The sequence below is a fragment of the Schistocerca piceifrons genome, chromosome 3 (genome assembly GCF_021461385.2).
Source record: "Schistocerca piceifrons isolate TAMUIC-IGC-003096 chromosome 3, iqSchPice1.1, whole genome shotgun sequence".
NCBI lineage: Eukaryota > Metazoa > Arthropoda > Insecta > Orthoptera > Acrididae > Schistocerca > Schistocerca piceifrons.
Genome location: NC_060140.1, coordinates 741,535,151 through 741,549,944, shown reverse-complemented (window position 1 = coordinate 741,549,944; position 14,794 = coordinate 741,535,151). Strand labels below are relative to the sequence as shown.

Genomic DNA, 14,794 nt, shown 5'->3' with positions numbered 1-14,794 from the left:
TTCCAGGGGCAGATGTGGATTCTGACCACAATCTATTGGTTATGAGCTGTAGATTAAAACTGAAGAAACTGCAAAAAGGTGGGAATTTAAAGAGATGGGACCTGGATAAACAGACTAAACCAGAGGTTGTACAAAGTTTCAGGGAGAGCATAAGGGAACAATTGACAGGAATGGGGGAAAGAAATACAGTAGAAGAATGGGTAGCTCTGAGGGATGAAGTAGTGAAGGCAGCAGAGGATCAAGTAGCTAAAAAGATGAGGGCTAGTAGAAATCCTTGGGTAACAGAAGAAATATTGAATTTAATTGATGAAAGGAGAAAATATAAAAATGCAGTAAATGAAGCAGGCAAAAATGAATACAAACATCTCAAAAATGAGATCGACAGGAAGTGCAAAATGGCTAAGCAGGGATGCCTAGAGGACAAATGTAAGGATGTAGAGGCGTATCTCACTAGGGGTAAGATAGATACTGCCTACAGGAAAATTAAGGAGACCTTTGGAGAAAGAGAGCCACTTGTATGAATATCAAGAGCTCAGATGGAAACCCAGTTCTATGCAAAGAAGGGAAAGCAGAAAGGTGGAAGGCATATATAGAGGGTCTATACAAGGGTGATGTACTTGAGGACAATATTATGGAAATGGAAGAGGATGTAGATGAAGATGAAATGGGAGATATGATACTGCGTGAAGAGTTTGACAAAGCACTGAAAGACCTGAGTCGAAACAAGGCCCCCGGAGTAGACAACATTCCATTAGAACTACTGACAGCCTTGGGAGAGCCAGTCCTGACAAAACTCTACCATCTGGTGAGAAAGATGTATGAGACAGGCGAAATACCCTCAGACTTCAAGAAGAATGTAATAATTCCAATTCCAAAGAAAGCAGGTGTTGACAGATGTGAAAATTACCGAACTATCAGTTTAATAAGTCACAGCTGCAAAATACTAACGCGAATTCTTTACAGACGAATGGAAAAACTGGTAGAAGCCGACCTTGGCGAAGATCAGTTTGGATTCCGCAGAAATGTTGGAACACGTGAGGCAATACTGACCCTACGACTTATCTTAGAAAATAGATTAAGGAAAGGCAAACCTACATTTCTAGCATTTGTAGACTTAGAGAAAGCTTTTGACAATGTTGACTGGAATATTCTCTTTCAAATTCTAAAGGTTGCAGGGGTAAAATACAGGGAGCGAAAGGCTATTTACAATTTGTACAGAAACCAGATGGCAGTTATAAGAGTCAAGGGACATGAAAGGGAAGCAGCGGTTGGGAAGGGAGTGAGACAGGGTTGTAGCCTGTCCCCGATGTTATTCAATCTGTATATTGAGCAAGCAGTGGAGGAAACAAAAGAAAAGTTCGGAGTAGGTATTAAAGTCCATGGAGAACAAATAAAAACGTTGAGGTTCGCCAATGACATTGTAATTCTGTCAGAGACAGCAAAGGTCTTGGAAGAGCAGTTGAACGGAATAGACAGTGTCTTGAAAGGAGGATATAAGATGAACATCAACAAAAGTAAAACGAGGATAATGGAATGTAGTCGAATTAAGTCAGGTGATGCTGAGGAAATGAGACACTTAAAGTAGTAAAGGAGTTTTGCTATTTGGGGAGCAAAATAACTGATGATGGTCGAAGTAGAGAGGATATAAAATGTAGACTGGAAAGCGTTTCTGAAGAAGAGAAATTTGTTAAAATCGAGTATAGATTTAAGTGTCATGAAGTCGTTTCTGAAAGTATTTATATGGAGTGTAGCCATGTATGGAAGTGAAACATGGATGAAAAATAGTTTGGACAAGAAGAGAATAGAAGCTTTTGAAATGTGGTGCTACAGAAGAATGCTGAAGATTAGATGGGTAGATCACATAACTAATGAGGAGGTATTGAATAGAATTGGGGAGAAGAGGAGTTTGTGGCACAACTTGACAGGAAGAAGGGACCGGTTGGTAGGACATATTCTGAGGCATCAAGGGATCACAAATTTAGCATTGGAGGGCAGCATGGAGGGTAAAAATCGTAGAGGGAGACCAAGAGATGAATACACTAAGCAGATTCAGAAAGATGTAGGCTGCAGTAAGTACTGGGAGATGAAGAAGCTTGCACAGGATAGAGTATCATGGAAAGCTGCATCAAACCAGTCCCAGGACTGAAGACCACAACAACAACAACAACAACAACATCTTTGACTAGTTTCACAGAAATCATTTCCTTAATCCGGTAAGACTGTTACATGCACAGCAGATAAAACTGCAGTACACCTTCTGTGATTACAACAGAATGTAACCATTTATACCACAAACAGATGAATTCTGATGGCAAGTAACAAGTGCAGATCTATGGGTGGAAAAAATTTATTTTGATCACGTAATTTGTTTGTTAGGGCATACGATGTGATACATACTAGATAAAATACTTGTGCTGTTATGCGAATTCTTTGTGAAATGCTCACGTGAAGAGGAAAGAAAATTTCAGGAAATTTCACACTGTTAATAGTGAGGCTGCAGTGGCTAAATTGAGAGAACACTTAGTTGAAAACACCTACTAACAGCTCCAAGTCCTATTAAGTTGTAAGATTTTTCTCCTTTAGTCAGCATTTAAATTTATTGATATTTTTAGGAAATTTGCATTGAACATTGAAAGTACATTAGTTCAACTGTTTCAGTTTCTTTCCATGCACTTTAGTATTGTTCTGTGGGATTATGAAATAATTTTCAGGCTTCCTTGTAATTATCATTTTTAAGCCTGCGAAATTGTGTTAGTCTTTTTTTTCTGTCACTGTAAAATAATTTAAAAAGAATAAGACCAAGAAAAATGCTGAATTGTGATAGGAGGGGGACAACTTTTGTGCAATGTCTGTAGACTTTCTTTTACTTTTGTGTAAGAAACTGGAAATGATTTACTAATAAATTTCTTTTCCTTTCTTTCCTTGTTACAGGAAAAAATTGAGGTGATCCAGAAGCGCTGTATTGAGCTTGAGCATCCCCTGCTGGCAGAGTATGATTTTCGAAATGACACTGTGAATCCAGATATCAAGTTAGTATTCATATATATAATTGTCAGATCCATACTTATTACAAAAATGTATGTATGTATGTATGTTCCACATCACCTCCTAAACCACTAGAGTGATTTCAACCAAACTTGGGACATGTATCCCTTACGTCTAAAAAGAATCACTGTGGAGTAAGAATCACCTACCTATTAAAGGATTTTGGGGGGGGGGGGGGGGGGGGGGGGGGCGGCGGCGGCGGCGTGAAAAAGAAGTGTAGGCATTAGGCATGACTTGCGAGTATCCAGACCTTACTTGTCCAGTATTTGAGAATGAGAGCACTTAGTGACTTGCAACAAAACTGTACACACAATTTCAAACCACAGAACTTTTTCTCACTGACAATGCCCACAAAATGATGAAAATGAAAAAAAGTTTATCGCTTAGTACATTTTCATTGTTGGTTCTGTAAAACTGCTGCGTTATTATTTGTTGGCTACTAACTCTATTTGCAACGCATTTCACAGATGGTATATATGCCACTGAACATACCTACAAAATTATATCATTTTACGACACGTCATTCAGGAGATATGATGTCATAAACATTTAGGTACATGAAAACAAAACTGCAGGCAAAATTCATTAGAGATAAAAGTGAACTATGTGCACAGACAACACAAAAGTTTTGTGGGTTTGATACTGCGTCATATTGTATAAAACTGCTGCTGGAGAAAACCAGTGTTTCGGCCATGGTTGCAGCAGCCTCCTTCTGGGACTTCTGTCACCAGTAGACCCAGAAGAAGGCCGCTGCAAGCATGGCTGAAATGTTGGTTTTCTCCAGCGGTAGTTTTACACAATATGATGTGGTACCATACCCAGAAAACTTTTATGTCGCCTGACTCTAGGCACAGAAGCCTACACAGTTGTATGTGTACAGATATGGATGAAATATGTTCAATACCCGTGACATGCATACAAAAGCAAACCTACACTGTGTGATCAAAAGTATCCGGACACCCCAAAAACATGTTTTTCATATTAGGTGCCTTGTGCTGCCACCTACTGGCAGGTACTCCATATTAGCAACCTCGGTAGTCATGAGAGAGCAGGATGGGGCGCTCCGCAGAACTCACGGACGTGGAACGTGATCAGGTGATTGGGTGTCACTTGTGTCATATGTCTGTGTGCAAGATTTCCACACTCCCAAACACTCTTCCAACATCACCAGATATGGGCTTGAACTACTGTAGTAATAAAAGAACTGCACTGCCTTCGAACAACTTCCAACTCACCCCAACCCGCTATCCTTCCCTGGGGCACAGCCACAGTCTCTACACTAAATTGGCTTCAATTTATTAATTCTCTTTATTTGGCTGTCAAGGGTAATTAACCTTTGAAAGTCATTATTGTTTAATTGTGCACTGAAGTATGTAATAAGAGAATGGTATAGGACTAACCTAAAGAACACAAGAAGTAGAAGCTCTAAAAATGAGTTTAGACTGCTTCGAATTTGCCGGCAAGCAACCAGACAACAAATTAAATCACTGCAAATAAATTGACCTTAGAATATTGTTTGAAAAAAAGGAAAAAAGAGAGAAATAATACTAACTGATCCATCACTTGCAAAATAACAGTACAATAGAAAAACACGAAATCAAAACTGTTGATTGAATTTAAATATTTTGGTGAAACATAATACACAACCTAAACAAGAAACTGACATGGCAAAGAGAATAAAAACCTGAACAAAGCAAATGACATTGCCAAAAACACACATGACCAAAAAGACCTATCAACAGTTGCAGGATTAAAACCTTATAAGGTAGTAACACAACCTGAAATAACATTTGCACCTTCAGAAGAGGTAATACAACATGAAGTTACAGAATACTAAAGACACAAAGAATAATAATTAGGAAGTGCATGGAGAATAGCTTCAGATTAAACAGTATACAAGAAAACGGAACTGGTAATAAACTTGATCAGAAAGAGAGACCCTCATTCTTTGGACATCTGATCAGAACACCAGAAAACATAGTTAGTAAGAGAACAATAGAGAACATGTGGAATACTAAGAGCAACATTAAATGGATTACAGAAATTAAGGAAGTTTTAAGAGAAATGAAATTTAAAGTAGATGATTGAGAAAACAACAGACAAAACCAAAATACTGCAAGACATTCAAACAGACCACAAAAGAAGATAAATAAAAGTACTACAGCAAGGTTGATCTCAAACAAAGAAAGGAAACAACAATATGTTTGTTTATATCTGAACAAATGAAGATATAGGGGAAAGACAGAAGAGCAAGAAGAATCCTTTGTATAATAATAAATTACATGAAACCTTTGTGTAACTATTGTATTATTGAATTGAATTGTGTTATTGGGTAATAGCAATTCGTTGTATAAACCTTTGTATAAATGATTAAAGTGGTGCAATGAAGGCCATAAAATTAATAATAATAATAATAATAATAATAACAACAACAATTATTCATTTTTAATTAAAGTTTTCATTTACTTGCCCATGTACAATAAAAATGAGTAATTTTATGTTCAAATAATAATGAGCAATGCATTCCTGTTTGGCACAAAGTTCGTATATAGATATTTCAGTGTGTCTGCATTATTAATTTCCCTCTTGCCTTTTAGCTGAACATAATTTTTCTATATTTTCAATTCAAATATTTTTAAAGTTAGTGCCACATCTAATTTCTCATTGTTGGCTTGCATTGCACAGAACTGTGTCTAAATTTTAATATCTATATTTCATTTTTTCTCATGATTCAAGTGCTACGTTCCAGTGCTCACATTTGTTTAGTTCAGTTCTACATCTACATCTACATGACTACTCTGCAATTCACATTTAAGTGCTTGGCAGAGGGTTCATCGAACCACAATCATACTATCTCTCTACCATTCCACTCCCGAAGAGCGCGCGGGAAAAATGAACACCTAAACCTTTCTGTTTGAGCTCTGATTTCTCTTATTTTATTTTGATGATCATTCCTACCTATGTAGGTTGGGCTCAACAAAATATTTTCGCATTTGGAAGAGAAAGTTGGTGACTGAAATTTCGTAAATAGATCTCGCCGTGACGAAAAATGTCTTTGCTTTAATGACTTCCATCCCAACTCATGTATCATATCTGACACACTCTCTCCCCTATTACATGATAATACAAAATGAGCTGCCCTTTTTTGCACCCTTTCAATGTCCTCCGTCAGTCCCACCTGGTAAGGATCCTACACCGCGCAGCAATATTCTAACAGAGGACGAACGAGTGTAGTGTAAGCTGTCTCTTTAGTGGACTTGTTGCATCTTCTAAGTGTCCTGCCAATGAAATGCAACCTTTGGCTCGCCTTCCCCACAATATTATCTATGTGGTCTTTCCAACTGAAGTTGTTCGTAATATTAACACCCAGGTACTTAGTTGAATTGACAGCTTGAGAATTGTACTATTTATCGAGTAATTGAATTCCAACGGATTTCTTTTGGAACTCATGTGGATCACCTCACACTTTTCGTTACTTAGCGTCAACTGCCACCTGCCACACCGTACAGCAATCTTTTCTAAATCGCTTTGCAACTGATACTGGTCTTCGGACGACCTTACTAGACGGTAAATTACAGCATCATCTGCGAACAGCCTAAGAGAACTGCTCAGATTGTCACCCAGGTCATTTATATAGATCAGGAACAGCAGAGGTCCCAGGATGCTTACCTGGGAACACCTGATATCACTTCAGTTTTACTCGATGATTTGCCATCTATTACTACGAACTGCGACCTTCCTGACAGGAAATCATGAATCCAGTCGCACAACTGAGACGATACCCCATAGGCCCGCAGCTTGATTAAAAGTCGCTTGTGAGGAACGGTGTCAAAAGCTTTCCGGAAATCTAGAAATACGGAATCAACTTGAGATCCCCTGTCGATAGCGGCCATTACTTCGTGCGAATAAAGAACTAGCTGCATTGCACAAGAACGATGTTTTCTGAAACCATGCTGATTATGTATCAATAGATCGTTCCCTCCGAGGTGATTCATAATGTTTGAATACAGTATATGCTCCAAAACCCTACTCCAAACCAACGCCAATGATATATGTCTGTAGTTCGATGGATTACTCCTAATACCCTTCTTGAACACTGGTGCGACCTGCGCAATTTTCCAGTCTGTAGGTACAGATCTATCAGTGAGCGAGCTGTTGTATGTGATTGCTAAGTAGGGAGCTATTGTATCAGCGTAATCTGAAAAGAACCTAATTGGTATACAATCTGGACCTGAAGACTTGCCCGTATCAAGCGATTCGAGTTGTTTCGCAACCCCTAAGGTATCTACTTCTAAGAAACTCATGCTAGCAGCTGTTCATGTTTCAAATTCTGGAATATTCCATTCGTCTTCCCTGGTGAAGGAATTTCGGAAAACTGCGTTCAATAACTCTGCTTTAGCGGCACAGTCGTCGGTAACAGTACCATCGGCACTGCGCAGCGAAGGTATTGACTGCATCTTGCCGCTTGTGTGCTGTACATACGACCAGAATTTCTTCGGATTTTCTACCAAATTTCGAGACAATGTTTCGTTGTGGAATCTATTAAAGGCATCTCGCATTGAAGTCCGTGCCAAATTTCGCGCGTCGGTAAATTTTAACCAATCTTCGGTATTTCGCGTTCTTCTGAACTTCGCATGCTTTTTCCGTTGCTTCTGCAACAGTGTTCGGACCTGTTTTGTGTACCACGGGGGATCAGTTCCATCTCTTACCAATTTATGAGGTATGAATCTTTCAATTGCTGTTGCTACTATATCTTTGAATTTGAGCCACATCTCGTCTACGTTTGCATAGTCAGTTTGGAAGGAATGGAGATTGTCTCTTAGGAAGGCTTCTAGTGACACTTTATCTGCTGTTTTAAATAAAATTATTTTGCGTTTGTTTCTGGTGGATTTGGAAGAAACGGTATTGAGCCTAGTTCAGTTAATATTCAGTCATAGCAAATGTCTTTTGACCTGTTCAGTCACCACAAGAAGACTGCAATATGTAACAAGTTTGAGAGGGAAGCAATGGACCATAAAAATGAGAGCTCCAAAAAATTTCTCATTTTATCATTAAAAAAATACCATGTTACTAATTCTGAAGGTGTTAGGGGAACATTCATCAAGAGGAGAAGGTTCACATTTTATCAACTTGTCTAATTCAGCACCAATTTTTTAAATTTTTTTTCTATTGTCATTTATAATCAGTCTCTACTGAATATTTTCATAATATGTACAACAAGGAATCAATCCTGTTTCAAAGTCCACTTGTATGGTGATGCGTAATAAATACCAACAATCCTTTAAGTTTCCAATGCTTATGATTCTAGTCAGCATAAGCAAAGGTACCACAATACTTAAAACACATGTAGGGTTATGTGTCTTGAAGACAGAGGGTTCAAATCCTGGTCATAGAAGAAATTTTTGTCACTTATACTTGGCTGGCACAGAGGAAAAGGAAAGATAGTATACTGTTCTTTGTAGCCATACTGCACACCAATTTATGATTAAAATGGGTCTGTTCGCCCACATCTCACAGACTGAGAGTGTAACAATAAATAAAATCATTCTTCTGACCAGTGTAAATGTTTTATCTAACAACACTTCGGCAGCTGATGTGTCAGTTTAACAATTTATTTGCTGAAGCAGCTTCTTATTTGCCACCATGAGGCTGTGTGGACATAGTCTCAGGACTCCTAACCTAGAAAAATCTAAAGTGATCATTATGAACCATCTCTGGGATCAAGAATCTGATGATAATGATCATGTTGTCAGATGAAGCTTCTAAGCTGCACTATTCCTTTTGGTGCTGTTCAACAGAAATAACCTATATTACAACATACATCCTTTTGTCTCATTGGCATCAAATCACGTTAAAATCTAAACATAGCCCTAATAATCCTTTATGCTAAAACACGTACGCTTAAAATATAACACAACATGCACATCCTGTAATGGGTAGGTGCCAGCCTACACAAACACTATATTTCAGTTTTGAAATTCCATCTATTACTTAGTGTCCCAAGTAAGGAAGTCCTACAGCCTACTGTGTTAAGAGAATACATAACAGGACAGAGAACAGAGATATTAAATGTGAATAATATTTAATATATCTAAAAACAAAGAAGATGTGACTTACCAAACGAAAGCGCTGGCAGGTTGATAGACACACAAACATACACACAAAATTCTAGCTTTTGCAACCGACGGTTGCTTCATCAGGAAAGAGGGAAGGAGAGGGAAAGACGAAAGGATGTGGGTTTTAAGGGAGAGGGTAAGGAGTCATTCCAATCCCGGGAGCGGAAAGACTTACCTTAGGGGGAAAAAAGGACAGGTATACACTCGCATACACGCACAAATCCATCCACACATACACAGACACAAGCAGACATTTGGAAAGGCAAAGAGTTTGGGCAGAGATGTCAGTCGAGGCGGAAGTACATAGGCAAAGATGTTGTTGAATGACAGGTGAGGTATGAACGGCAGCAACTTGAAATTAGCGGGGGTTGAGGCCTGGCGGGTAACGAGAAGAGAGGATATACTGAAGGGCAAGTTCCCATCTCCGGAGTTCTGACAGGTTGGTGTTAGTGGGAAGTATCCAGATAACCCGGACGGTGTAACACTGTGCCAAGATGTGCTGGCCGTGCACCAAGGCATGTTTAGCCACAGGGTGATCCTCATTACCAACAAACACTGTCTGCCTGTGTCCATTCATGCGAATGGACAATTTGTTGCTGGTCATTCCCACATAGAAAGCTTCACAGTGTAGGCAGGTCAGTTGGTAAATCATGTGGGTGCTTTCAAACGTGGCTCTGCCTTTGATAGTGTACACCTTCCGGGTTGCAGGACTGGAGTAGGTGGTGGTGGGAGGGTGCATAGGACAGGTTTTACACCGGGGGCAGTTACAAGGGTAGGAGCCAGAGGGTAGGGAAGGTGGTTTGGGGATTTCATAGGGATGAACTAAGAGGTTACGAAGGTTAGGTGGACAGCGGAAAGACACTCTTGGTGGAGTGGGGAGAATTTCATGAAGGATAGATCTCATTTCAGGGCAGGATTTGAGGAAGTCGTATCACTGCTGGAGAGGCACATTCAGAGTCTGATCCAGTCCCGGAAAGTATCCTGTCACAAGTGAGGCACTTTTGGGGTTCTTCTGTGGGAGCTTCTGGGTTTGAGGGGATGAGGAAGTGGCTCTGGTTATTTGCTTCTGTACCAGGTCGGGAGGGTAGTTGCGGGATGCGAAAGCTGTTTTCAGGTTGTTGGTGTAATGGTTCAGGGATTCCGGACTGGAGCAGATTCGTTTGCCACGAAGACCTAGGCTGTAGGGAAGGGACCGTTTGATGTGGAATGGGTGGCAGCTGTCATAATGGAGGTACTGTTGTTTGTTAGTGGGTTTGATGTGGACGGACGTGTGAAGCTGGCCATTGGACAGGTGGAGGTCAACGTCAAGGAAAGTGGCTTGGGATTTGGAGTAGAACCAGGTGAATCTGATGGAACCAAAGGAGTTGAGGTTGGAGAGGAAATTCTGGAGTTCTTCTTCACTGTGGGTCCAGATCATGAAGATGTCATCAATAAATCTGTACCAAACTTTGGGTTGGCAGGCTTGGGTAACCAAGAAGGCTTCCTCTAAGCAGCCCATAAATAGGTTGGCGTACGAGGGGGCCATCCAGGTACCCATGGCTGTTCCCTTTAGTTGTTGGTATGTCTGGCCTTCGAAAGTGAAGAAGTTGTGGGTCAGGATGAAGCTGGCTAAGGTAATGAGGAAAGAGGTTTTAGGTAGGGTGGCAGGTGATCGGCGTGAAAGGAAGTGCTCCATCGCAGCGAGGCCCTGGACGTGCGGAATATTTGTGTATAGGGAAGTGGCATCAATGGTTACAAGGATGGTTTCTGGGGGTAACAGATTGGGTAAGGATTCCAGGCGTTTGAGAAAATGGTTGGTGTCTTTGATGAACGATGGGAGACTGCATGTAATGGGTTGAAGGTGTTGATCTACGTAGGCAGAGATACGTTCTGTGGGGGCTTGGTAACCAGCTACAATGGGGCGGCCGGGATGATTGGGTTTGTGAATTTTAGGAAGAAGGTAGAAGGTGGGGGTGTCGGTTGGGTCAGGAGGTTGGTGGAGTCAGGTGAAAGGTTTTGTAGGGGGCCTAAGGTTGAAGCTCCGCCTGGACATCAGGAATGGGATTACCTTGGCAAACTTCGTAAGTAGTGTTTCTTAAAGCTGACGCAGTCCCTCAGCCACATACTCCTGATGATCAAGTACCACGGTCGTGGAACCCTTGTCCGCCGGAAGAATGACGATGGATCGGTCAGCCTTCAGATCACGGATAGCCTGGGCTTCAGCAGTGGTGATGTTGGGAGTAGGATTAAGGTTTTTTAAGAAGGATTGAGAGGCAAGGCTGGAAGTCAGAAATTCCTGGAAGGTTTGGAGAGCGTGATTTTGAGGAAGAGGAGGTGGGTCCTGCTGTGACGGAGGACGGAACTGTTCCAGGCAGGGTTCAATTTGGATAGTGTCTTGGGGAGTTGGATCATTAGGAGTAGGATTAGGATCATTTTTCTTCGAGGCAAAGTGATATTTCCAGCAGAGAGTACGAGTGTAGGACAGTAAATCTTTGACGAGAGCTGTTTGGTTGAATCTGGGAGTGGGGCTGAAGGTGAGGCCTGTGGATAGGACAGAGGTTTCAGATTGGGAGAGAGGTTTGGAGGAACGGTTAACTACTGAATTAGGGTGTTGTGGTTCCAGATTGTGTTGATTCGAATTTTGAGGTTTTGGGAGGAGTGGAGCAGGAAGTGGGAGATTGAGTAGATGGGAGAGACTGGGTCTGTGTGCAATGAGAGGAGGTTGAGGTTTGCTGGAAAGGTTGTGAAGGGTGAGTGAGTTGCCTTTCCGGAGGTGGGAAACCAGGAGATTGGATAGTTTTTTGAGATGGAGGCTGAGTTGATGTGTAGGTGAAGGATTAGGTGGGTGAGCGCAATGGATTGTTCAGTTTGGAACTGGTATAGAGACTGATGGAAAGAAGGGTTACAGCCAGAGATGGGAACTTTAAGTGAGACCTTTGGGGGTAATGCCAAATGTCAGACAGGCCTGGGAAAATAAAATATGGGAGCATAATCTGACTAGGGCGAAGGCATGTTTGCAGAGGGAATGTAAATAAAACTTAATGGGGATGTTGTGAGGGTGACATGGTATTAGAAAGTGGAAAGTGTGACATGAGGCTGAAATGAAAATGAAAATAAAAATATATGGGGAGAGATAAAGGTGAACTGGAAAGCAACTGGAGATCTGGTGTGAAAAAAGGCGAAAAAGTGTTGGTGAAAGCTGAGCTATGTTGATCCTGTCGTGAACTTGGGTTGGTAAACAATGATGAGCACAAAGGTTAGGTGGTTGTGTTGCCTCCAAAACACGTTAAAGGGTGGAGAAATTCGGGAAAATTTTGAAAAAAGGAGTGGTTTTGTGGTGGCAATTATGAAAATGAGGCAAACAATTGTCTGAAGAAGAAATAATGACGTTAAAACCTGTGGGAAGCGGCTAGAAATGATCAGTGATGTGGGAAAAACGGAAATGGACATAAAGCGAAAGTTATTAGAACTAGCCGAAATGGTTGTTTAATAGGTGAAAGGAACTGTTTGTGAACTGGAAACGGTGGATTTTATAGCAGCAGTAGTGTTGAAAGCGGAAAAGAAAAAAATTTTTTTTGGTTATGGTTTGAAAGTGGGTTACGTATTATGGAGTATATATAGGCGGGATAAAATTGTATGGTAGATAACGGTAAAAGGGAGAAGGTGAATACAAAGTGAAACTACTTGCAAAAACAGAAAGAGAAAATAAGATGACAGAAAAGATTTCGAAATGCAACAGTGACAATAACAAACGTAATTGTTGGGTTCAAATTAATGATATGAATATAATAGAGGGAAACATTCCACGTGGGAAAAATATATCTAAAAACAAAGAACATGTGACTTACCAAACGAAAGCGCTGGCAGGTTGATAGACACACAAACAAACACAAACATACACACAAAATTCTAGCTTTCGCAACCAACAGTTGCTTCATCAGGAAAGAGGGAAGGAGAGGGAAAGACGAAAGGATGTGGGTTTTATGGGAGAGGGTAAGGAGTCATTCCAATCCCGGGAGCGGAAAGACTTACCTTAGGGGGAAAAAAGGACAGGTATACACTCGCGCCCCCAGGGGCTCAGCATTCATTTGCTGGGTACGGGCTTGGCGACCCCGGGGTTCCTGAGCTGGGGACTGGTAAGCGCCACCTGTCCCCCGTCACCGTAAGCTCTGAGTACACTTCAGCGACCACCGTGCGGCGCGGCGGTGGAATGTTGTGTGTCTCAGGGAATGGGGATCTTGGCTTGGCCGCCCGGATCGCGAGGATGGAACAAACCTCTATAAAAAACCCCTCAATCTTCCGGTGTGCTCCGCGCCTATGAGATGCATGGCTGTTGAGGTGGAACAGTCGCAAGCGGGCAACCTCTGGGGCACCTGCCACACCCCAGTTGTATAGGGCTTACTCAGGCATGCGGGGCTCTGTCTGAGCGGACCTTTAGTTCCCTAGCTGCTCGTGGGATCGAGATGGAACCCTCGACGTTTTCTTTTCCTCCCAGCGGGAAGGGTGGGCCGCTGGTAGGTTCTAACACCCAATCTAACAAGAGGGCTCGTGCAGCCAGTCCTCCTGATTCAGGTACGAGTAACAGAACGCATTCTGCTTCTCAGAATGTGTTTCTCATAATTAAAAGAAAAGATGGGAGTTTTGAAAAAGTTTCGCCATTTTATATACAGAAGGGCTTAGAGGGTATTGCTGGCACGTTAAAGTCTGTAAAGCGCCTGCGCAATGGCACCTTGCTGGTTGAAACATCTAGCTTCCAGCAAGTCCAGAACCTTCAGAAGGCACACTTTCTTGGGGAGTTTGCGATAGAGACTGACTTTCACAACACCTTGAACTACAGCAAGGGTGTTGTGACTTGCAGAGATCTCGTCGACATTCCCCAAGACGAACTGAAGTCTGAATGGTCCCGGGAAGGAATTGTGGACGTGCAACACGTTATGAAACGGGTGGATGGTGCTCTCATAAAAACTGACTCATTTATTCTTACATTTAACAGCACCAAATTGCCAGAGCATGTGAAGGCAGGTTTCCTACGTCTCAGTGTACGGCCTTATTACCCCAACCCCATGCGGTGTTTTAAATGCCAACACTTTGGCCACACTACTCTCGGCTGTAAAGGGGAAGCCACTTGTGGGAAATGTGGTAAAGCCGCTCATGAGGGAGTTGATTGCTCCTCTCCTCCCAAGTGTGTGAACTGCTCTGGGGATCACCCTGTGTGGAGTAGGGAATGCAGAGTTTTCCTTGAGGAACGGAAGATCCAGGAACTTAAAACCACTAAACGCATCCCGTATGGTGAGGCAAAGAAAATCTACAAGTCCATGCAGCCGCCCACGTTCGCTGCCTCCTTTTCTTCCGTTCTGAAACAGCCTGTCCTGAAAACCGATGCTGCTACCCAAACGGAGGTTGCTACTGTCAGCACTAGCACCTGCGTTTGTCAGTGTAAATGTGCTGCTGCCATTCCTGTGAAGCCTGCTGCTCCCTCCCGGCCTTCTGACCAGGCTGTGGTAGCTGACATCATGGAACTTCCTGCCCCTTCCCGGGTCCAGTCTTGTGTACTGCCTAGTGCTGGTACACCCCTTACTGCTTCTGAGGTTTTGGCTCCAATGCCACCTCAGGCCAGAAAATCGAAGCCAAAGACAAAGGTGAAGACTCGCCCA

At 42.0% G+C, this 14,794-nt stretch overlaps 1 protein-coding gene across 1 annotated transcript in view; it reads left to right on the top strand.

The window, feature by feature from the left end:
- The window catches only part of LOC124789628 (general transcription and DNA repair factor IIH helicase subunit XPB), a 99,701-nt gene that overhangs the window by 31,043 nt on the left and 53,864 nt on the right, over positions 1-14,794 (top strand). The window contains exon 8 of the mRNA XM_047257049.1: positions 2,932-3,029. Within this exon, the coding sequence (XP_047113005.1) occupies positions 2,932-3,029 (98 nt within the window). The remainder of the gene's footprint in view (positions 1-2,931; positions 3,030-14,794) is intronic.